Source organism: Puma concolor, chromosome A1 (assembly GCF_028749965.1).
Source record: "Puma concolor isolate L17-30 chromosome A1, mPumCon1.1.hap2, whole genome shotgun sequence".
NCBI lineage: Eukaryota > Metazoa > Chordata > Mammalia > Carnivora > Felidae > Puma > Puma concolor.
Genome location: NC_141667.1, coordinates 83,603,533 through 83,629,440, shown reverse-complemented (window position 1 = coordinate 83,629,440; position 25,908 = coordinate 83,603,533). Strand labels below are relative to the sequence as shown.

Below are 25,908 nucleotides of genomic sequence, written 5' to 3'. Positions count from 1 at the left end.
ACGGGAGAGGCAATACCCCATCCTATGGCATAGAGATGCTCTGAGGGGCCAGAGCTGATTGACAGCTTGTCACCGTGACGTCTTATTCCATCTCTGTTATGGAGAAAATTAATGTCACACCACCAGCCTTATGACTCGCTGTCATCTTAGAACCGCTCACCTTTTATCAATGCTCTAAATAACATTTCAAGCCCATCGTCTCACGGTGGACAATCCGGTCAAGGGACATTAAATCAGATGACTGTGAAATGTCATAATAAAAATGGAATGCTAACAACTTCTTCTCTAAACTAGCTCCTCTGGTTTTTAAACTGTGACAAGGGGGAGCAAGGGTTCAGCATACCCGTTCTGAAAAGGTCATACAATCGCTCTTGGTCTACTACCCATTACTACCCGCCCCCTATTGACCTTCCCTGCTTTCCTCCCCCTAAAAGAAAAAAAAAAAAAAAAAAAAAAAAAAGAAAAATGGAATTAGCCATCTTTTCAGAATGAGGTGATCAAATAATGGTTCCCACAGTAATGTCTGTTTAATTTGTGGGGCTTCAATGCTTTACAATGAGCAGCTGAAGGACAGAAATGGAGAGCCTTTTCAGGGGCAATTCGTTTACTTTCCTCACTATGGCCACTGCCAAATCAAATTCTTAAGTTTAACTTAAAACTTAAAAAATACACATGTTCTCTCAGGAAAACATACAAATAAGTCTCCAAATAACCTCTTTTTTTAGGTTTCTTCAAAACAAGTGATGTTTCAGACATGATACAGCATTTCATCATCTCATAACCTGTGCGATAAAAAGGAAACACGCTGAAACCAGAAACTACAGGTCTCTGTCCTTGTATGGCTATGAGCAATTATAACACATGTGCTTTACCACCTACAGTAGCGTCTTAGCAGCTACGTCTCTAGAGGGAAATACAGGCCTATGCTTGAAATTCAGGGCTAAAAAAAAAAAAAAGATGCATTTAAATATGGTTCACTTTTTAATACATTGAGCAGCATATAACCTGAGAATTAGCTGGGGGCATCCATATAATGTTTTGTATTTTATTGAAAAAATAACTAACATTTGAAAGAAAGTGTGGAAACAAATATTCAAATTCTGAATGGAAATGGCTGACTTAAGGAGGCCCATCCAACAAAAAGAAAAAAAAAAGGATCAATGATAGTTGGATTATTTCTAATTTCCGAGCCCGCAGTATCATTCTAATATACGGGATAGTATCAAATATTCATCCATAAAGTACAGTATCATAATACCTAGAATCTTTATATTAATATACCAATTAATTCCTTTAAAATTGTTTCAATTCATGAGGCTCACTTCTGGTAACAGGAGAATATGTTTTTGTGGGTACCAAAATGTGAAATAATTTTCATAATTGCAATTACATATTAGAAGATGCCCAACAATACGTTGGGCTCTTAGGTGGTTTAAAAATATATAGTCTGTAGCCTGGCTGAGTCACCTCTATTAAACTGTTTATGATAACACCATTGGTGGATGAGTTGTACAAGCATTAGCAGACAGCTGATTCAGTGGAGATAGCCAGAATAAATTTGCTGAAGCGCACATCCTGCTAATCTGTTTGAAGAATATTGTAGAGCATTAGTACCAGCACTTCATGTTATCTGCACAGCCTGATAAGGTACATCTTTATTAAATTCAGTTATTGGAAGGATGTCAGTCAGCAAATAGGAATATTTTAGAATCTAAAAAAAAAAAAAAAAAAATTAAGCGGTTCTTTGTTAGTCAGAGCTTGGATTCATGGCTGAGTGTCTAGAGGAGCCTTCTAAACACCTGGCAGCATTGTACAATACAAGCTTTGTAATTTTAAGTGGAAAAGCCTTTTCCCCCCCGGCTTCACGGGTACCCAGGCATTCACTTTTTCGAGGCTCCAATGAGAGAGAATGGTGGAGTAAGAGCTCCCCTCTCTGTTGATTCGAGAAAACTACATGGTGGAAAATGCACAATGTGAGGATGCTGGGAAATAGGTAGATTCGGATACGAATATTTTGGTTTGGTAAAATTTGAGAAGGGTACTTACTATAGTGACTCGCTATCCCACCCAATCACTGTCTACATTTGGTCAAAAGGTAGGGAGGCTTCCTTTTAATTACATTTCACATTCAATGAAAATAAAATAAAGGAACGAAGTGAGGCTTTTCTAAGCAGTTGACATAAAAATTTCTGGAATATCTTCTTGTTACCAAGCTACTAATTAATGTAGCTTCCATTAATTCCATTTCAAACTTGGAAAGACCAAGAATTCTTAATGGCAATTACAAAGAGTCAATGAATTAATTTTAAAGTAATGTTGTGTACACCTAACTTTCCTTTATGAGAAGTTTCCTTGCGTGATAATTGTGCTGCATGACAAAATCACTGAGGAGATGCTCAGGATCTAGAACTTGCTTTGGAAGAGACTCGAGAGTAGACGGGGTGTCTAGACATCAGGGTAATAAGTGTGGCATTTGCACTTGCCCAGCTTTCTGTTTGTGCTGATTCATCTGTCAGACAGCTTTGCAGATGTACTTCTGTCACTTCAAGTGAATTATTTACAACCTCAACTAGTCACACATAATCCTGAAGGAGGAGGGTTACATACGTACATATCTCCTTAATATTTCCTCCCGTTCTTTCTGGTCCTCCAGGGAGTTGACGGAGAGGTCAGAGATACTGACTGTGGCCGAAGCTGTCAGGGTGACCAGCAGCACCAGGTGTCCCTCACCCTCTTCCAGCTGCAGCTCCAACTTGTGTGTCTGTTCCCTACTGAGAGCCGACAGGTCGACCTGGCACCTAGGAACAAATGTTTTGGATTAGCAAGTGGCTCTTTCTCCCTTTCCTTTTCTTCTCTTTCTTTCTCTTTCTTTTCTTTCTTTCTTTCTTTCTTTCTTTCTTTCTTTCTTTCTTTCTTTCTTTCTCTTTCTCTTTCTTTCTTTCTTTCTTTCTTTCTTTCTTTCTTTCTTTCTTTCTTTCTTTCTTTCTTTCTTTCTTTCTTGTCACATCAAACAGTGAAAGGGCAGGCTGCTCAGAGCTATGTGAAAAATAAATCAACAGAAATACTATTTGGGCCACTGGAGGAATACGTCTTTCATGTCAACACACTTTCTTCACAAAATTCAGACCCTGATTATTTTTAGTGTCTAATTTCTTATTTCCTGTAAGATAAAAAAAAAAAACATACTTATATGATTCTATCACTACCCATTGTGACCATATTCATAAATTGGTAGGACTTTCAGTCCCTAGACAGACTAGTTTAGTGGGGCTTTGCCTACGGAAAGATTAATACGAGCTGTCTTAGAAGAAGCAAACCACCAAGAATCTGAATTCTTGTGCAGGTTTTAAAACAATGGGTATTCTTCCTTCATTCATAAATGTTATTAAGCAATGAATAAAATATGTACTATGATGATGCCATAAGTTTTTCATTTTTTTTTTTAATTTTTTTTTTCAACGTTTATTTATTTTTGGGACAGAGAGAGACAGAGCATGAACGGGGGAGGAGCAGAGAGAGAGGGAGACACAGAATCAGAAACAGGCTCCAGGCTCTGAGCCATCAGCCCAGAGCCTGATGCGGGGCTCGAACTCACGGACCGCGAGATCGTGACCTGGCTGAAGTCGGACGCTTAACCGACTGCGCCACCCAGGCGCCCCAAGTTTTTCATTTTTAAAACCATGCCAGTTTATTCATAGAACACCGTGCATAAATCTAAATAAAAACAAATTCTCCAAAAATATTATAGCTCAAGGGTTATGTAACAGAGTTGTTCTAATACAGGTTTCATAACATGGCAGCCCATGCTTTATTTGTTTGTTTATTTATTTATTCATTCAGAGAGCAAGGGAGGGGCAGGGAGAAGGGGAGAGAGAGAATCCCAAGCAGGCCCTGCACTGCCAGCGTGGAGCCCAACATGGGGCTCGAACCCACAAATGGTGAGATCAGTACCTGAGCAGAAACCAAGAGTTGGACACTTAACTGACTGAGCCACCCAGACACCCCCATGGCAGCCCATGCATGAGAACCTACTTACTCAGAGCTAAACACTATTTTCATAAAAATGTCAACTGATTTGGAAGAGAAAGATACTGAGGTGCTCACAAAGCCAATCAACTGAGAAAGAGGGTGCAGATATGAACAGAAGGAATTTATAACAGGGAATAGCCTATTATAAGAATAAATGTGGTAACATCATAAACAGGGGAGTCAGCCATCAGGGACAGATTAAAGGTTTGCTCCTTCTTCTGTTTTTTTTCTTTCTTTCTTTCTTTCTTTCTTTCTTTCTTTCTTTCTTTCTTTTCTTTGAGAGAGAGAATTAGCTGGGTACAGGGGCAGATGGAGAGAGAGAGAATCTTAAGCAGGCTCCACCCTCAGCACAGAGCCTGCTGAGGGGCTCGATTCCAAGACCCAGGGATCATGACCTGAGTGGAAATCAAGAGTCGGACACTGAACCAACTGAGCCATCCAGGCACCCTGCTCCTTCTTATTCTTTACTTGATTTATTGTCTATTGTTTTGCTTTTAAATTAAATTTTCTAGAAATAGGGTCTTAACACTTATAGGCGGTTTCAAACATCTCTTTAGTATGCATAAATTTAGAAACTGAACCAAAGTCTGACATTTTCCTTTTATTTGTGCCAATCAAAAATGACAAGAGAGGTAGCTGGGACTAGAAACATCTGAGAGGAAGGGGAGTACAGAAACAAAAGAAAAGGAAACGCCCTGGTCAGTGACAGAAGGTCCGTGTGTGTAAATGCTAACTGTTGAGAGCAGGAAATCAGAGTCTGTACCAAGTCTGGAAAACATCTTCCTAAAGTGAGAACATATATCAAATAACCTCATTGTTTCTGCGAATATAACATGCATTTCAAAATACTTTCATGCTGTCTCCTTAAACTCTGGAGACTGGAAAACACATACCAAATTCCCTGTCTAATATTATAATTTTAACTGGAATTAAGTTCTTGTCAATGACACCTGGAACAAATTGAGGAGAAAAATGGAATGGTGAAAGACAACCAATCAAATGCATTTTCTAATAAAAAGGAAGAATATCAATATGATTTTCTACAGATCTTTCCAGCAATTGGCATAGTGCCTACCTGGAGTTTGTTGAATGTAAACGAGTCTTTGGATTAGATTGGGAGTATGATACCAGAGAGTTGAACAGGGATTACAGTTCACACAGTACCTTTGGTTGGATAAAGTTGGGAAGAATAAAGATCTTTTGCTCATTTGGATCATGCATTTCCCAGTCTCATCCTCGCCTTACTCTTTTGTGTGACACTGTATCACTCTTAAAATACATCACAGCTTTCTGGAAGATTTCCTTCTTTGGCTATTACCATTTTACACTGGTCATACGGATGCTGGCCTACTCCTCATTTATGTTAGAGTCATTTCATTTGATGCTCTAGACTTGGGGAAGGTTCTCTAAAGATGCTCTGGTCCAAGAGTTGCAAATTGGCAACTTTCAGATAAAATCTGGCCCATGGATATACTGTTTTTGTTTGTAGTGCTAAAAAAGTTTTGAATTAAAAACATTTTAAGACAGAGCAAATGTCCTCTGACTTAATTACTATCCCTAATGCTGTCTATTATTTACAACTGGTCTATTTCACTTAACTCTGTATCTGATTCCAACAGACATAGGTATTTGTGATCCTTACAATCTCCTTAATTTAGCAAAGAGAAAACTGAAGGCCAGAGAAGATACATGACTTAATGGAGCTATACAGTTAGTTATCAGCAGAGCTAGGACCTGAATCTGACACAATGGAATCCAAGATCTAGGCTTTTTCCTGGACTAGCCTTCACTAAGTAACCATGTATCCCAGGAGGAAGTGTGTCTATTTGCATTGGTTATTAAACTGGGTAATATCTGGACTTGTTTTTAACAGAATTTTTTTTTCAGTTTTGAAGCATGGAATTATGTTTTTATACTTTTAAAATATATATAAACTACAGAAGAAGACTGTAAATCATTGCTTTTATAAGAAGATAAACTCAGAAAATATACAAATTGAATTTTTAAAACTATGAAACTAATAAAACTTAAGTTAACATTGTAAATTTACAGGGAAGATTATGCTTTTCTGCTGCAACTAAAGTTTCAGTATTGGGTATTCTTGTGGAAATGGTCTCAGATTCTATCCTATATTTAATGTTTCAGAATTTTGACTTTAATAATTCTAACGTAGAAAATGCTTATTTATATAAATGTATTGAAGAGAGTATTAATGACTCCAGGGTTCTTTGCTAGTTGGGGTTATTCAGCTCTACTCTTCATCTAAAAACTCCGCTCAGGAGTAATCCTCAGATGCTATTTTAAATGAAATGTTGCCTGATAACTGAGCCAACTTGTCTTGTTAACTTGAGAATGAAGTTAGCATCATGGCACCACTGAAATCTGCATTAAGTGAGTATTAAATCAAATTATTGCTGGAATTTTGTGGAAAAAAGTCTTTGCTACCCCTTTATTGCTGTTGAATAAATATGTACAAAGACAGAACTCCCACAACAGTCTGTTCCAAATTCAGTGCTTATTGCTACAGACCAGTGTCGTGGTTTGAGTGTTTGTCTCCAAAATGCCTATGTTGAAACCTACTGGCCGATGTGATGGTATTATGAGGTGGGGCCTTTGTGAGGTGATTAGGTCATGAAGGTGGTGAATGAGATTAGTGCCTCTTCATGAATGAGATTAGTGCCTTCATAACAGAGGCCCCAGAGAGATCCTTCACTCCTTCTGCCATGTAAGGACACAGAGAAAACACAGCAGTCTCTGAACCAGGAAACCAGACACAGAATCTGCTGGTGTCTCCATTTTGGACTTACCAGCTTCTAGAACTGTGAGAAGTAAATTTCTGTTGTTTTTAACAGTCTGTGGTAATCTGGGATAGCAGCCCAACAGGCAGATTCACCTGTATTTAGCTCCCCTGTACTGTTATTTCCTAAAGGATGGAAGGATTCACTATGGTTTGGATATAGAAGTCCTTGGTGGTCATCTGGATGGTCAGAATTGGCATAAATTAATGGTTTGACATTGTTATCAAAGTGAAAATGAGAATTTAAAGAACAATGAAGCAAATTCATGAAGTCCCAAAGTACATACGCAGATATGTACTCAGGGAAAAGAGCCCAGTATAGGGAGTCAGATTCCCTTCATTTCAGCCCTCCATCTGTCACTAATTAGTTGTGTGACCTTTCCCAAGAAAACTTATTCTCTTGAATTCCAGTTTCCTCATCTGCAATATGAGGTAATTGAACTAGATAAACTTCAAATTCCTGAAAACCCCCAATTTCACAATGTGTTACAACTCTATCCATGTTTACACTTGTTTGCATCCTTTCTTTGCAATTCCACAAACCAAAAACCTAAGAGAACAAATTCATCTTTTAGTCAACAAAATACTATTCTTCAAATGTATTATACACATCTTCCAGAAAAGCCTTTATGTTGATGCTAGAGGGCAGATAATCTATTTTCAGACTGTCTTCCAAGAGGGTACCTCAAAAGTTGCCATGGAGGGGAGAAGGGTGAAAAACTAGGGTGTGGACTCTCCTCTCTAGTTCAAAGAACGGCTTCTCTTACATCTGTTTTCATATTGTGGTTCCACATGTAAGCTGAAAACTTATTGGATACATCTTTTCATTCCCTTAGATTCTCCTGAAACCAAGGCTTCCTGGGTCATGGGTCATCCGCTGCCTGCTTTGCCTCAACTGTGACTTTGGCTGAGGGTCTGCTTTTCATCCCACCATCATGACCGATGAACTGTGCTTGAGTCCTCATGGAGCTTCCATCTAGGACTGACTCAACTTTCACTTGCCAAAATAAGCTGGGCACTCCCCTTGGCTGCCATTGTGCATCTAGGCCTAATGGCCACATGTCCCAAGTTTCTGACTTCTAAGACCACTTCCTCACTTGGATGACAAGCCATACGGTGGGTCGTGGGATCTGGTTCCCTGATCAAGAGCCAGAGAAACAAGATGCAACAATAGCCTTCTGGTGGGGTGAACTTAGATTAATGGAATAGGAGCTGGGAAGATAACACCCCACAACACTCTCCCTCTCACAGACTGCTTCAAAGGATGATTCTCCAGATTACCTGTCCACATGTGGCCAGGTGGGTGCATAGCAACCAGCTGTGTCTCTGAAACTCAGGAAACAGTGGCCATCCCACCAATATACTGCCTTGCATTGCCTCCTACTCTTCCGTGCCTTATGTTTTTTGTCTCTCACTCTCAGTGCCCGGGGTTCTATCTCCCAATAAAGCATCAGAACTTAATCATTGCCTCAAACTCTCTTTTTTAGGGAGTTTGGCTAATGTGAAAACCACTGACACAATTCAATCCCCTCAGTAACAGATGTCTAAAACACAAACCTAACTACACCCCTCCCCTAGGTTCCCACCACTTCTGAAATATCCTTAACAAGGCAATGGTGCACTCCACGACTTACCATCAGCTGTCGTTTGCTGACTCACACTTATGACTCAAGTCATTGCAGACAGCTGATGATTCTCCCACCATCCATGCTAGGGCGTAGCTCTTTCTTTGTGTTTGGATAAAGCAACCCTCTGCCTGAGCTGATATATCTATCTTTGCTTGCCAAGTTTAATAATTCTCAATGAAATAACCTGCAGTTGTCTTTCTCTGCCAGTATCCTGAGACTTCAATGGCAGGCGTCTAGCACAGCACCCAGAATATAGTTGGTGCTTTGTAAGTATTGAAGTACTTATGGACAATATGGAAGTGAAGAGAGGTCCAAAATTTACCCACGGTGACAGTAGCAGACCAGGGCTGGTGTGTAATGTGCCCATTCTACCACCCTCTATTATCCCCCTAGAAAGGGGTTTGATTTCTTTTCAATACTTGTTTCTCTCACTCATTAACCCATTTATTCATGAACTATTTAAGTGTATCAGGCCTCTGTTATGTATCCTCTATTAGATTTTAGGAACTCAGTCATTCTAAGCCCACTAATTTCTCATCTCCTTTTTCCCAGAACTACCACAGACTCAGCGTGTTGCCTTGAACAAAGTTCAAATGGCTTCAGACTCTGCGACCAGGGGTTCAGAACACCAAAGTTTTAATAAAGCTTATTCATTAGCATTGTGCTATTATGCAAGTCACTTAAAGGTTTTGTACATCAGCTTTGTTCACTTATAAAATGGAAATCAATTTTTTTAAATGTCTCCTCTTTGCATAGAGTTGTAAGAACACAGGAGTAACAGATGAGCAAGTACTTTGAAAAGTTGAAAGTACTATCTAAATATAATATGTGGTTTTATTATTGTTATGCCTTGGTTTGATGTTGGAAAATTTAAAAACTTACTATATACTCTGAACCCAGCTCATCAATCCATCAATCACTAGAAGAATCAAAACAGACTCGAAACTGAAGATTTCAAAGCTACTTTCTCTCATTCCACAAATGGGGAAATTGAGGCTCAGAGAAATTTAATGATGGCAAGAACTTGAAAGTTTCCTGGCTTCCATATGAAAGCTTAAAGTTCTTTGTGCTTTTAAAAAACTGTATGCATTTAGTCACATGAAAGAAATATGTCACATTTATTTGGTGACATTTCCCCTTAAGAGTACAGAGTAAAATTTCAGTGCTCTTACCATCTTTTTTCTCCTCTGTCCTTCTATCTGCCATGCCTGAACTAGTGACCAGTGATATTCCTCCCAGATGAAATAGTCTTGAGCTTAGCACCCTGCACGTATACATGTACATACGTGTGAGAACACTGGGGTGCAGGAGTAAATGTTAGGACTATTGGGATTTTTTTTTAATTTAAAAACAGGGCAAGAATCAAGCTTTATAAATGTTTAATATATGCATTAACACAGGCGTCCCATGCATCAGGTATGTCACTTATGGCCTGTAAGTATTTTAGGAAAGAGTAGGAACTACATAACATAGAGGGGTAGACAGTGGCCCCCTTACTTGCTGACTTGCTTTCACCGAATTGCAGTTCATATATGCCTTGTTAAATGGATTTACAGATTATATAATCTAGTTTTAACTGAACTAATCCTCACAAAATGGACAATTGGCTTTAAAAGACCCCAGTAAAGAAACTGTGGATTGAAGATAATGCTAATTGAACAAGCACCAGTGAGCAGAATGATAAACAAGAATCTGCAGAGACACCACTTCTGCTCTTAGCTGAGCTCTATGTCAGCCACATTCTGATTCACAAACCAATGATGGTCTAATCAGATCTAGCAAGAATTCAGCCCAAACAAACCCAAATTATCAAGACAATGTTTGCAATAGAAATTTACATCTACGTTGACAATAAACTTGTTCAGTGTGTGCTGTGCCTTGAAGTATTAGCTAATGATATTATAAAGCCATCATGATTAGCAAGACATTTGAAAACAAAGTCTTCAGAATAGGAAGACAAGCCTCTATGGATTTTCTTTGGTGGGGGTGGGGGGTGGTAATTTAAAAAACAACAACAACACATATTTTACATAATTGTGACCAAATGTAACAATAACATTATGAAGCTTTTTGAGATTTTGTAATATATGAGAACCCTTTTACATTAGTAAGACTAATAACACATGATATATTACAAAATTTTATACTATGGATCAATATAATACACAATTCCTTAGAATGTTTGCATTTTCAAGACTTCAATACATAACCACTAACGTGTTTTCAAGTTTCACAACTATGCAGTTTTTACACCATCTCTGACATTACAAAATGCTCAGGCTGCTCTTGCTTTTCTGTTGTTAGAAGTTGTCACTGTTTAACTCTGTTCGGGGAGAGTGCTGTATTAGAGCAACTTGTGACAATCTCCATTGCCTGACATGAAGGTAAACTATTTAATATACACACAGTGGTGCCTGAAAGCTGTCTTTGGAAACTCTGCCCACTGTATAAGAAACACTGCATTGAGTATGAACTTTTGGAAGAAGTCTTCAGAAGAAAAGAATAGTAACCCATGCAGGAAAATAGATTGAAATCTTAGGTTGATTTTATGGAAAACCAAGACAAGAATCAATGACACATTCCATTCTTTCCTTAAATATGATCGATCTCACTAATGAAATATTTCACTCAATCCTCAGTGAGAAAAATAGTGAAATATAATGATTTCATGAAAAAACTCTCTTCAGTTTAGAATTTTCTGACTAGCTGTCTTTGTGCTTTCAAATTAATAATGCAGGAGGATTGTTTTCGTTCTATGTAGGAAGTAAAAGAATTATTGGAGAATTGGTATCATAAATAAGAACCTATGCAAATCAGAGCCTATAGAGTGGCAAATGCACTGACCTTCAACCTTCAGAGAACATTAATTTTGTTAATATCCAAAGTCAAAGGCTGTATTCCCCATTTGCCATGCTATACCGGAACACACATATGTGTGCACCTACACATCCCACGTTCTGTTTCCTTTGGCATTACACACAAGAGTCACAGATTTATTTTTATGGTTGTAGATTCTGGAAGCATTTGTTCTTCATCCAGAACTTGCCCATTTGGAATAAGTTTTTCTTATCAAACACCATTAATAAAAATTTTGTTGAAATAGATCTCTCTAGCGAAGCTTACATCTGTAGCACGTTGTTCTCATGGGCAGGACCAACTCCTCAGCCCCGATAACAATGCAACAAATAAAGTCAGTAGCAATTCCCCAACCGAAAATATATGTACCCCAAATCAATGCCACTTTCAAGATAAACAAGCATTTTGCACACTAATAAATAATGCCATAAATCTTGCTATATTGGGTTGCAAATAACTCCAACTGAATAAAATTGCTTGACACAGGATTTACTTATTCTGCACGTTCATAAAAACAACTTGTTCTCTGACAGCACTCATTCTTGGCAATTTACCGCAGCTGTCAGCAGCCAATTTGTTCAGATTACTGCTCTGCATAAAAGTGTAACAATCATGAGGATTTATTAGCTGATTATCGTAAAGGTGGCAGTCCGTCTTGCCTGCCAAAATGCAGGTGATCAGAAAGTTAAATAATTACATGCAGATTAACATTATTTCACCTTTACTTGATATTTGTAGTTCAGCGACAAGTAAAATGTGTTGTTCAAACTTGCACTATTGTGTAGACCACCTGAGTTGGTTTATGGACTACCTGGCATTTTATTGAGCACTTCATGGCTTCAGAACATACTGGGTTCAAGACCAAAGTGAAAGGAGTGTGGTCTTTAGAGCCAGGAGTTCTGGATTTGAATCTCAGATCAATCACCCAGATGCATACTAGTTGAGCAACCTCTAAATCTATCTTCTGCCTCACTTTTTGCATCTACAAAAATGGCATAATATGAACGACTCTTGTTATCCCCTAAAAGTGAGCTAATGTAATTGTGCCCTATTCATTGTAGAGCACTGTTACTATTGTTTCTTTCTACTCATGGTAATTTCATTTTTCTGTAAAATTTACCTACCAGGGGGCATTAACTCTTTGGATATAATAATGATGAAAAAGTTATAAGTATTGGGTAAAAGTGTAGACTACTTTTAAAAAAATGCAACAATTCAGTATTTTTTAAGTGTAAGTATTACTCAGGCACTTTCACCTTTAACTCATTAATTCTCCCCTTTTGGATTATATATACATAGCTTTCTTCAATTACACTGAAATTTTATACCTGCCACTAAGTCATACTGTTCTAATTGCCTCTGCATTGATGCCTATTGTTAAATTATGAATTTACGGTTAACCCTTGAACAATATGGGGGTTAGGGACACCAGACCCCTGGCACAGTAGAACTTCTGCGTATAACTTCCGACTTCCCCCAAATTTAACTACTATAGCCTACTGTTGACAGGAAGCCATACTGATAACATAAATAGATGATTCACATATATTTTATATGTTATAGGTATTATATGTTATATTCTCACAAAAAAGAAAGTGAGAGAAAGGAAAATGTCATTAAGAAAATCATAAGGAAGAGAAAATGCATTTATAGTGCTCTACAATATTTATCGAAAAAAATCTCTGTATACGTGGACATCTGTAGTTCAAGCCCATGTTGTTTAAAGGTCAACTGTACTGAGAGAAGGAAGAGCCATAATTTTCAGTATTAAATCAAACTTCAGATCTTTAAATTAAAATCTGGCAAATATTTATTAAACACCTATTATATGCCATATACTTTTCTAGGCATTGGGAATGTGACAGTGAACAAAAACAAAACACTCAAAACTCTTTGCCTTCACGAAGCTTATATTCTCTGCCTTCACGAAGCTTATATTCTAGTGGTGGGAAATAAATGATAAAACACATAACTGAAATGTATAGTAGGTCAAATGGTGGTTACTTCTATGGAGAAAAACAAAGCAGGATAGGGGAAAGGGGGGATTTAAATAGGGTTGGTATGGATGCCTCCCTGATGTGACATTTGTACAGAGGCCTGAAGAAGATAAAGAAGCAATCCAGGTGGATATCTGAAGAAAGAGTGTCACAGATGTAGGGGAAGGTCCTCAGGTGGGAGGGTGTCTGGTGTGCTTGAGGAAGAGCAAAGAGGCTGGAACAGAGTAGAGGGAGAGAGGGGCGGAACAGCAAAAGTTCAGGGTAGAGTGGTAATGGGCCTGGATCATGAGAAGCATTATAGGCCACTATAAGGACTTAGCCAGGTTTTGCCCAGATTAGGATGGGAAAACATTGAAGGGTTTTGAGCAGAGGAGTCAAATTATTTTATTTGTTTTCTGTGGAAGGAAGAACATGAGGCTATGGCTATTGTCTACATGAGAGTTGATGGTAGCTTCAACCAGAATTATTATTATCAAGATAATGACAGGAGTGAATTCTGAATACATTTCGAAGGAATCTTTGGTAGGTTGCTGACGGGTTTGATAAGAATGAGAGAAAGAAAAGAAGCAAATAGGACTCTATGGTTTTGGCATTAGCAACACATGGGAGAATTTGAAAGGCAGAGAAGATTTGGGGATATTGGGTATCAGAAGTTTGGCCTTGGATCTGCTAAACTGAAGAATTCTATTAGGCATTCTAGGGAGATATCTAGCAGGGAGGTGATGTGGAATCTGGAGCTCAGAGAAGAGTTATGGAGTGGAGCTCGTTGTCATTATTGATCTCAGACAGTATGGAAAGTACAAGAGTAGATGGAATCAGTAGGGGAGAAGGTGTAGACAGAGAAGATGCCCAAGGAGTGGGCTTTGAGGCTCTCTAGAACTAAAACAGCAGGGAGATGAGGAAAATTCTGTGAATGAGACCAAGAAGGAACAAGTGATGAGGTAAAAGAAAAACAAAGAGTCTGGTGTTTTAAAAGCCAAGTGAAAAAGGTGTTTTAAGGTAATGAAGCAATCAGCCAAGTCCAGTACTACTTCTGGATGAAATTAAGATGAAGGTTGAAAATCGGCCATTGGATTTAACAACTCAGTGGTCACAGGGGACCTTGGCAAGAGCAGTTTGTATGGACTATTAGTGGCATAAGCCTGACTGCATGGGTTCAAGAGAGAATTGGAAGGGGCAATGTTCAGTGTTAAATAGCTTTCACTGTATCAACACTCCAAATTTGCAAGTGGCCTTTTCACTCATAGCCAGACTTGTCTTTCTAATGAAAAAAAAAAAAAAAAAAAAAAAAAAACCAAAAAACAAAAAAACCAAAAACCCAAAAACCCAAAATCCTGTTATTGAGCATACATTATTTACAAAACACATTTTCAAAAATCATTATATGTGACCAAAACTGGAAAACAGAGTGGACAATAACAAAACTATAACACAATAAACTCGTCTACGTAGATAATCCGATCCATGCAACGGTTCTCAAATGTAGGATTGAATTTAGGTAGTATCCTCAAAAAAAATTAACAGTCATGGAAATAACAGTATTATCCTTCATGGCCAACTTTATTATTTTTTTTTTTTTAATTTTTTTTTTTCAACATTTATTTATATTTTTGGGACAGAGAGAGACAGAGCATGAACGGGGGAGGGGCAGAGAGAGAGGGAGACACAGAATCGGAAACAGGCTCCAGGCTCCGAGCCATCAGCCCAGAGCCTGACGCGGGGCTCGAACTCACGGACTGCGAGATCGTGACCTGGCTGAAGTCGGACGCTTAACCGACTGCGCCACCCAGGCGCCCCATTCATGGCCAACTTTAAATCTACTCACCAACTACCAGCCAACTCCCAGAATAGTCTCTAATTTGTAAGTTAATACAGACATACCTAACTCGTCTCATCACAAAAAAGAAATAATTTGATGTGATACTAACTCTAGCTACCATGACAATCATATTATAATATATAAATGCCACAAATCAGCTATTGTATACCTTAAATTTATATTAGCTACATGCAAAAATATTTATAAATAAATAAATAAATAAATAAATAAATAAATAAATGTTAACAGGGCATAAAATGTTGTGATGATAGCTTGCAAAACAAGACAGAAGACCATGATGGATTTTACTCCTATTACTTTACTCCTAGAACTCTCATTTAATGGAAGCAATTCTCATCTAAACTACCGTAGGAACTGAGGAATTTTATTACAATCTGCATTATTTCCAGTGTAACTACACAACCTTCACACAAACACAGCGACTTTATTCTGCCTACCACTTAGGTATAATAATATCTTGCTTTTCTTTTTTTTTTTTTAATTTTTTTTTTCAACGTTTATTTATTTTTGGGACAGAGAGAGACAGAGCATGAACGGGGGAGGGGCAGAGAGAGAGGGAGACACAGAATCGGAAGCAGGCTCCAGGCTCCGAGCCATCAGCCCAGAGCCCGACGCGGGGCTCGAAGTCACGGACCGCGAGATCGTGACCTGGCTGAAGTCGGATGCTTAACCGACTGCGCCACCCAGGCGCCCCAATATCTTGCTTTTCAAGGGCAGTATGTGTTTAAAGTATAATTTAATAAACATAAAGTAGAGACCTTGAGTTGCTGGTGCTATCTGGACATTGAATAGATTTGAAATAATGATTTGCCATAGTCATTTGCTTTTTCTGCAACAGGCACCTTGGTTAAATTGGCCGAGCATACAACAAGTTTTTACTGAACATATGTGATTACCTCAAAATTTGACAATACCCCCTTTATTGTGTAAAGGGGTTTTAACTGATACTCAAAAGCGTCCTAAAGAGTCATCTTGCCTACACCTGTGCTCCTGTGTACTCTAAAACTTTTTTTGGCTTAAATTGCTTTTATAGGCTGTTATGTTTGGCATATGACCAAAAAAAAATTTTTTTTTTTTGAGAAAGAGAGCAAGAACACGGGCACACTCTTGTATGCACAAGCTGGGGAGGGGCAGGTGAAGAGGGAGAAAGACAATCTTAAGCAGGATCCATGACCATCATGGAGCCTGACAAGGAGCTTGATCTCTGGACCATGAGATCATGACCTGAGTCAAAATCAAGGATTTGACCTGGATGCTTAACTGAATTTGCCACCCAGGTGCCCCAAAATGGATTTTTTTTTAAAGTGAGGCTGATGGGTAAGTTTTTATTATATTTAGGAAAAAAATGTAACTTGAGGTAAAAGTAATTTATTCAAAATGAATACGAATTTTAAAAAACCCCTATGATTCTTTAATGGTAGCATTTGGACTTACCACCCAAGCTAGTTTTAATCCCACCAAAGTACTAGGAAGAAGAGCACAAAGTTGTGCCCATCAAGGCAGTGTGGGTGATAGGGCCTAGGGCTCCTTGATTCTGTTTGCTGGGTCTTCCTGTGTAATAACCATGAATATAAAGAACCTGTCTAGAGGCGCCTGGCAGGCTCTGTCAATTTAGTGTCTGACTTGATTTTGGCTCAGGACATAATCCCAGGGTTATGAGATCAAGCCTTGCATAGGGCTCTGTGCTGAGTGTGGAGCCTGCTTAAGATTCTCTCTCTCTCTCTGTCTCTGTCTCTCTCTCTCTCTCTGTCTCTGTCTCTGTCTCTCTCTCTCCCTCTCTCCCTTTGCCCCTCTTGCCTGCTCACACATGCTGTCTCAAATTAAAAACAAAAATAAAAAACTTGTCTAACAATCTAAGCAAAGCCCAAGCTAGAAACTATACACAGGTGGTAACACCTCCAAGATCTAGAAAAAATAAAAAGGGTGGATATACACCCAACTAGATTACTAGTTTATTATAAAAAGAGATAATTCAGGAACAGCCAGATGGAAGAGATACCCAGACAAGGTAGGGGGAAAGGACACAGAGCTTCCACGCCCACTCAGGCATGCCAGTCTCCTAGCACCTCCACATGCTCACCAACAACAAAGCTCCAGAAATGAATTTCTTCTCTTCCCAAATTTCTTAAGACTTCCTTAGCTCCCCCAGTTAGCAAAAACAATCCCTATGATCTTCAGATCAGCCAGTTGAGATCTTCAGATCAGATCTCTCAAAATTTGCCAAATTATGGGCAAACCTATAGAAACAAGGTGAAATGAGATGAACAGTTCCCCCTCTCTACCAACCATTTCCGCAATATAATTAGCCACGCCCTTGAAGAATTCATAATATTACAAAGTGAGGAAAAGGTAAAGGTCAGTACCACATGGGCTGAGAAATCATCATAATTTCCAAATTTGGAAATTATTTTCAAAGAAAGAATAAAATATATAAAAGGATCTCTGTTATCACAGGAAAGAAATAGAAAAAGGGATAAGATGTACTTCATGTAATATGGACCCAGAAGTACAGGAAGGCAGTATGCTGTAGCCATGATTTCATTATCTTACCAATATAAGTATGATTATAAAGTAAAGAGATTGAGGTAGCAAGTTACACATGACAGTCATACTGATTTATCTTACGGTAACCAAATATAGCTAATGTTGCCATAAATTATGAAAATGAATTAATTATTCAAGGAACCGCTAGACAGCACCTACTTGAAAGAGCTCGTAGCATGTTGAGGGAGATAGAAACAGAGATATATAATCATAATGAGACGTATTCAGTGTATCAACAGATATACACTGCTACTTAAGCTAGTGGTATATCCCAAAGAGAACAAGGTCAAACTTAAAGAAAACTCCGAAAATAGTGTTTTACTAAAGGGAAAAAATATGCAGTGAAGACCTGTCCTTTAAAAAGGATTGAAACAGCATTAGGTTATGGTAGTTTTTTCCATTTCATTTAACAAGTAAAATATTAAAGTATAAATGAAGCTATTTAACCTCTCACTTTATAATCCTATAAAGAAAACCATTGTTTAAAAAATAAATATCAGAGTCACACACACACAAAAAAAACCAAAGAGATAAATATGTTGGGTCAGATTCCTGTTCTTACTTTTATAGCATAAAATTTCCTTAATTATTATTAGTATGTATGCATTTCTTCAGGCTGTGTGTTTAGAGACTTGGAATTCATGTGACCTGCAATGAAGAAAGAATTTTCTAAACCAACAAATTCTCCTGTACACTGTACTTTATTTTAATATAGGCAGGTTTCAATATGTTTTGCTACAAAGGCACATACATATCAAAAAATAAAAACAGATTTTAAGCAAGGAAACAGTTCATATAATTCAAGTAGTCGTTCAAAATAACCTTGTCTTTGTGGAGAGATGTCATTAGGCCTCAGAATACTCCTTCCTTCACTGCATTATTAGATTAACATGGATCTGCCTCTCTTACATGTTTCCATCACTAAAACTTGAGAACTCTACAGATTTATGAACTCCTTGGAGATTATAAAGATTCTCTACCTTGAAGGGGGGTTGTAGGAAACAATGCACTTTATGGTCTCACAATATGCTTTATGAAAAGTAATATTATCTTAGATCACTTTACAGACTATGAATGAGCTCTTTGTTTCTTTAAGTATCTTGATCAAATGAGATTCCTCGTTCTCAATTCCCATAACTTTTACACACAATATTCTGACATCTGGAGAAAATTTCTGGATATCAAATTCAGATAGCGTGTCCATGGACTGGTCAAAACTGCCACCTACTGGTCAGTCTTCAAATCTATTTTTCACTTTACCCAAGCATTGCTTTACCTTGGTCAGATCCCTTCCTTCAAAATGGTAAAAGATCAGTTACAATAACTAGACAGAAAGCGATTATCCTTTTAAAAAATTTCACCCTCTCTAGGATGAACCAAAAATACCAAGTTGTACAAACCTGCCAATAAAATCATCCCTTTTCCCAGCGTCTTTGTCCCAGGCAGTGATATCAATGATTCCACCTCTTTCTTCATAGAGATGAAAATCAAATTGTTCCCTCCACTGAGGATTCAAAGTTTTTGGCATAATCTGGAAAACCAAAAAGTAATTACTGTCTTATAAATATAAGTCTTTTAAAAATATTTAACTTTGAGACATTATATCAAAATCAAGGTACTATCTACAAAAGTATATGTGAGATTTGAACAAAAGCTTCCAGAAGTGATGGAAATGAATCATTAGCTCTTTAGCAAACTTACTGCATATCGTCTGAAAGAACCCTAAAGGATATGTCCTGAAAACCAAAGGGCATGCCTTCATCATCTTGAATAAGAGATGAGAGATATGAATTATACAGAAAAGGCAAATAGTCTATACGTGAAATGGCTCACTCAGATACTAGCATTTATTTTACATAACCAGTTAATGCACAAAGACATAACTCTCAGCCTGTCATCTCCTAAAAAAGGACTATGTGGATTCCCAGAGTTCTTTTTCCCTTACTCCCTACACACAAGGGAATTCTGAGCTAAATCTGTAAAAATAAAAATAAAAATAAATAGTAATGAAACAACAGACAGTGAAGTTCTATGGAGCAGGAGGAAACAGCAAGTAACTCTGGGGTGGTCGGGCAAACATTTATGTTGGAATCATAGCATTGATGTTTCATCTGATTTTATATCTGGAGAAACTGAGACCTGGAGTTTTACTGACCAACCCCAAATCATTACGTTTTAGTATCTAGACTCTAACTCAGGTCTTTGATTAGCGCTTCATGTCTCTTTCCCCAAAACAATCTGCCAAAAATGTTTGTAAATTAATATGAATGTGTGTGTACAATTTCTATGTTGCAAATACCAGAAAGCTATCTGAAGTGCAATTGTGTAACTTCAAGCATTCAGATAAGACATCTGGTAGAATCAATGAATGAAGTGACCCATACTGATGTGCTTTGAAGCTTCATTCACCACTGGGTTAAAAACATTCATATTTGTTTCCCTATTCTTTCTTTTTAGCAGGAGCGCATGCAATGGCCTTTTCTCTTTTGAACGTATGAGAGACAAATCTTCAGAGGTAAAGACTCTGAAAGCAATGAAGTATGTTATGTGCAAAGGTAATACAAATGAATCACAATTTTTAAAGTTCATAATCTGAAATTAATCAGCAATATATCATGGAAGGAAAGAGCAAAGAGAGACACATGTCCATAGCTAGATTTCATATTTCATACCTAAAGAGCAGAACTATAAAAAATAAGTAATGTTTTAAGCCTACTAGAACACAGAGATGATGTTAATTGATAAAGGACAAGACAGAAGTGGTCATAGGTACCTATTTTTGGAATCAGTAGTTTCCTTAAAATATGTTATTAAGTCCATGGCAGAAAAAAAGAAAAAAGATGGCATTAGATGGATCCTATGATAATTCAAACCTCTCATTATTGGGCTCAGATGCTCTTCTGTGGTGTTTTGGGGATGGTCTATCTTACTTATTTGGCCATAAAGAGCCTAATTTTTCAGTTTCCTTTTTTAGGATTGTCTTCCCTATATGATTTTCCTTCAGGTCGAAATGATGCTTTCCCCTTCCACGTGGGCATTCAAGAAGATAACCAATCAGCCTGAGAGCAATTCTCAATGCCTACTAATGAGTCAGCTCTGTGAAATTACTAACCCCCTTAGTTACTGATGAAAACTTCCTGTGCCAGAAGGAACCTAGGCAGGCTGTTTATCAAAAGTTCTTGAAAATGGTAATGTCAAAGTGAAATTATTCTCATCAAAGTAGAATGTGATTTTTAATACAAGATAGATAGGATGAGTTTTCAAGCTATGAATAGTAGCTGTAGAAGCTGATCATTAAAGAGGTTGTATTGTGTTTTGTTTTTGTTTTTGTTTTTTGCTGTTTTTTGTTTTTCTTTAAAGTTTTAATTTATTTATTTAGGTGATCTCTACACCCAGTGTAGGGCTCCAACTCAGAACCCTGAGATAAAGAGTTTCATGCTCTTCAGACTGAGCCAGATAGGCACCCCAAAGAGGTTTTATTTGGATACAACACAGATAAGACATGTGTCCCAAATATAACTATGACTACTATGACCTTTACCGATTATAATTCCTTCTATCAAAAATATGACACTAATATGATTTAATGTATTATTACTATTAATATAATTGCTGTTAAACAATATCTTGTTCTTAAGGCTGCTACTCTTCCTGCTGCTACTACCATTTATTTATTATGGACAAGGCAGTATTCCAAGCTCTTCACGTGCATAACATATATTTATTCAATCTTCTCAATAACTTTACGAGGTAGGCATTATTTTAATTCTCACTCATCTTACAGATGAGGAAATTGGGACATGGAATGGCAGAGTAACTTGCCCTGTAGCATACAGCGGAATTTGGCCCTTTGTTTTCTAAATAAATAAAACAAACAAACAAAAATTGCAATCTGCACTGGTGCAAGTCATTTTGAATAAAACGTTTCAGAGTAAGGAACAAAGATTTTTATGGTATGTAAAACAGGGCTATTTGTAGCACTGATACCAGTACTGATTGTAATAATTATAGTAGCCAACACTCTTTGAGCACTTGATGTCCCAGGCCATCGACTTAGGTTTGTTTCAGCCCTTTTTTGTTTTGTTTGTTTGCTTGTTTGTTATTTTTTTAAAGAGATAGTTCCAACTATTATTCCTGTGTTATAGGTGAAATTGAGACAGAGTAGTACTTTATGCAAGGTCACATAGCACATTGAGTAAGAAATGTGGTAATATAGTTATTGGTCTGGTTTACTAACTTGATATTCAAAAGAAATTCTGTTAAGCATTTGAAAAAGTATCTAGTGTTTATATCTCCTAAACCATGGCTATTAACCAACCACTGCCTTCCAAATACTGGCTGGAACAGGAGAGAGATACGGTTACCTTGCTCTTGTACTTCTGATGCCCAAGCCGGAACTTCACATAGGGGTCACTCAACCCATTTGAATCCATTGCCTTGAGATCTCGTCCCTCAATCAATGTGATGCTGACTATTCCTCTCCAAAGATGTGATTTTCTGTGTACGTCTGATAGACGTAAACTTTGGGTCTGAAACTTTGGGTAAAGGAAAATAGAGTTAGCTTATTGAGTTTTAACCCCAAGTACCTTATCTGGCATTACCCTCTCTCCTGTTACAAGTTTTTGAAAATAAAAATGGTAGGTAGTTACAATTTAAGAAAATAAACATAATTGACAGATTATTATTAATTACAGAATTGTTAATGAATGTGAAATTATCCTTTCATGATAAATTTAAGGTTGTATGAGAAGTGAATGCTCAAAATAAGGTCTAATAATCCAACTCTTTAAATTACAAGATGTAGATACTTCAAGAATATCAGAATATTTGCCTCTGTGTCAAATATGCCAGTGTCAAAAAACTATTAGGAATACCAAAGGCCTCATCCACACTGTGATATTTAATTTTTAATTAGTTATGATTTTTAAAAATCTTTCATGTTACAAGTTGGTTAAGATTAGTTATAAGTTCTATTCAATTAAAAACCTTCTTTATTGCTATGTTAGGAGATAGCTGAGTTTCAGCTCACTAGAGAACTACTTAAAGTACCACAGACCAGAAAACAAAATCAACATGCCCATCGGAGTTGTCTGGTTTTTTTTTTTTTTTTTTTTTTTCAACGTTTATTTATTTTTGGGACAGAGAGAGACAGAGCATGAACGGGGGAGGGGCAGAGAGAGAGGGAGACACAGAATCGGAAACAGGCTCCAGGCTCTGAGCCATCAGCCCAGAGCCCGACGCGGGGCTCGAACTCACGGAGCGCGAGATCGTGACCTGGCTGAAGTCGGACGCTTAACCGACTGCGCCACCCAGGCGCCCCAGGAGTTGTCTGGTTTATGCTGAAACTTGTATCAAAATTTTTTAAATTACGTATGTAATTTTCATTGGTGGGTGTGTTACTGAGTTTCTCATTCTAGTACTTGAACATTGTCTTTAATGATTTTTATTATGCCCAATGCTAAGTCACAATATTCAAACAAGCAAATGAAGTTAAAAATTTTAACATTAGGAAGCCTACAAAAAACAGCTCTATAATCTCTTTGAACTAAACAGCACATACAACAAATCCAAGTAGCTAAAATGTTAAAATCTTTTCCATTTGGATTCAGAACCAAGCAGTACTATAAAAACTGCTATATCTTTCATATTGCCAAGCATGTTTTCTTCACTTACAGTCGTTTCATGAAGAAATTCAACATGTCTCTCAACCTCAAAGTACTCCACTTCTAAATTATAGATTAACTCTACTTTCAGTCTAATTCCGTCTATGTTACCATTATAAAGTTATAGCCTATTTTGTATATCTCCCTCTCCCACCTTGAATCCTACTTTTTCTTTTCCATACCACACTAATGTGATAGCCATTTTTATCTGTCATTATTAAAAGTAATACATTTCAGGGGCCCTTGGGTGGCTCAGTAGATTAAGCGTCAGACTTTGGCTTAGGTGTTGATCTCACAGTCTGTGAGTTTGAGCCCTGCATGGGGTTCTGTGCTGACAGCTCAGAGCCTGGAGCCTGCTTCTGATTCTGTATCTCCCTCTCTCTCTGTCCCTCACCAGCTGTACTCTGTCTCTCTCTCAAAAAATAAATAAACATTAGAAAATTTTAAAATGTAATACATGTCAGGGTGTTTTACTAGCAAAATGAGAACTATGCTCCTCAAAAACCAATATTTTTAATATTTGAACATTTTAATGGAAATCTCTCTAAATCACATTGCCTATTTCCCTGCCTCGGTGGCCAGCAAATTTTGCAGGACATTGCTCTGTGACTTTGCCTTATTAATATTAACACAGGACTGTGCCTGCACACTGCACACCTTTGTGAACTCCACGGGTGGAGTTCAAGAATGTTCTGAGGTGCCATGGAGTTTCACAGGCCACCTGTAACTTCCCCAGGACTCCACAGTCTGCTTCAGCTAGAGTCCCACTGCTCTCGTCTGTTTTACACATTGGGTTTCTACTCTGGACTGTGTTTGAATAAGGATTTCCCCGATTAAACAAATTTATTGTACCAAGTGACCTTGAAGGGGTTCTAAGATTTCATGCTACTTATTAATATATAATGCAGCAAGAGATAACAGTGTATTTTTATTTATCTATTTTGTCTATCTATCTATCTATCTATCTATCTATCTATCTATCTATCTACCTACCTACCTACCTACCTATCTACCTATCTACCTATCTATCTACCTATCCATTCATCCACCCACCACTGCTGCTATTGAGATGGCCTCTCACTGAAGACTAGTCTAGAGAAACAAGTTCTAAACTCTGAGTCTGGAAGTTTTGTTAAGGAATAGGAGTGGCAAAGAAGGAAAGAAGAAAAACGAATTTGTGATAAGAAGAAATAATTATCTTGGCAAAGACCAAGGAGTTAGTAACAACCCATTTACATAGAGCTTAAAATAGAATTTAAAAGTGTACGTGTCTACATTTTATCACTTCATTTTCTCCAGGTAAGTGAGTCGTTATATTTGAAATGACATTCCAGTCTAGCTTTTCCTTCATGGTTAGTATGTGAAATCACCTTCTACTTTTCTATTATATGAGCATCTGTATTCTTTACTATTACATGAGCGCATGTATTCATTCTTACAATATTTCAGCTTGTTGATGGATATACTCAGTAACATTTTCTATGCACTCTAGAAGTCAAACTCTGCACTCAAATTATATGTGGGTACCATCTAGGCTATACAGCATCTTCCATTAGCAATGCTAGTTTCTCAAATGGTACCACGTCTGAAACTCTTACTTGTATGTCCCTCCTTTCATTTCTCACATGAGAACAAGAACTTTACTTACAGGGTGGGAAGGAGAAAGAATACTCCATGGGATCTTTCATGCTTTCACAGAAATAAAATGAAGTTCATGGCGGCTTTACCTACTGCCATTAGTTACAAAATGCTTTTCTATAACCTGGAAGAACATTCCTAAAATGACCTGGAAAGCTAAGGGAGAGGAGAAGGGGGAATATTTCTTCACACAAACAGGGTTAATAAATGTGAGAATTAAGTTGATATACATGAAAGGTTAAAAGGAAAAAGGGGAGGAGGTCCCAAAGACATACTAACCAGGTATCATTTTAAAAGGAATTTTTCCTTCTCCAAAAATTTCTTTTATCAAAAATGGTGCTCTTCTAAAAAGAAGCTCCGCAATTCATTTGTGATTTGATTAACTGCATAGTCATGAAATAGAAAAATATTTAGTGTAAGTGTGAAGAATAGGAACTTGAAGTAAAATTATAAGGCAAAGAGGGAAGATATAAACTTATACCACCAGTAGTAGGAAAGACAGTTATTTATTTTTTTATTTAAAAAAATTTTTTTAATGTTCATTTATTTTTGAGAGAGAGAGAGAGAGACAGAGTGTGAGTGGAGGAGGGGCAGACAGAGAGGGAGACACAGAATCTGAAGCAGGCTCCAGGCTCTGAGCTTCGAGCTTCTAGCTTCTAGCACAGAGCCCGATGCGGGGCTCAAACTCACAAACTGTAAGATCATGACCTGAGCCGAAGTCGGACACTTAACCGACTGAGCCACCAAGGTGCCCCGGAAAGACAATGATTTAACATAAGTACCCACTTGCATCTTTCTGGCAATTCCTGACAATGTGACTTGGGCATGTTGCTCCCTCTCTGGGCCCCACTTTTTTTTTTTTACCTATGGTTCTCCCGACTCTAGAGCTCCACATGTACTAAGAGCGCTATTCTGT

The 25,908-nt window shown here is 37.6% G+C and overlaps 1 protein-coding gene and 1 long non-coding RNA gene across 17 annotated transcripts in view; one reads left to right on the top strand and one right to left on the bottom strand.

Annotated features, from left to right (window-relative positions):
- Window positions 1–25,908, bottom strand: part of MCTP1 (multiple C2 and transmembrane domain containing 1) — a 542,541-nt gene that overhangs the window by 178,646 nt on the left and 337,987 nt on the right. For all 16 annotated transcript variants that reach the window (XR_015254973.1, XM_086717816.1, XM_086717807.1 and 13 more), the window contains 3 exons: window positions 22,056–22,226; window positions 19,092–19,222; window positions 2,612–2,798 (listed from right to left, as the gene is read on the bottom strand). Coding sequence is in view for 15 of the 16 variants with exons in the window: in XM_086717816.1 (XP_086573942.1) it covers window positions 2,612–2,798; window positions 19,092–19,222; window positions 22,056–22,226 (489 nt within the window). In the remaining variant the exon portion in view is untranslated. The remainder of the gene's footprint in view (window positions 1–2,611; window positions 2,799–19,091; window positions 19,223–22,055; window positions 22,227–25,908) is intronic.
- On the top strand, window positions 6,683–9,133 carry LOC147584267 (uncharacterized). Its single transcript, XR_015254983.1, has 4 exons — window positions 6,683–6,850; window positions 7,663–8,125; window positions 8,662–8,720; window positions 9,007–9,133. It is a non-coding gene; the product is annotated as an uncharacterized LOC147584267 (long non-coding RNA).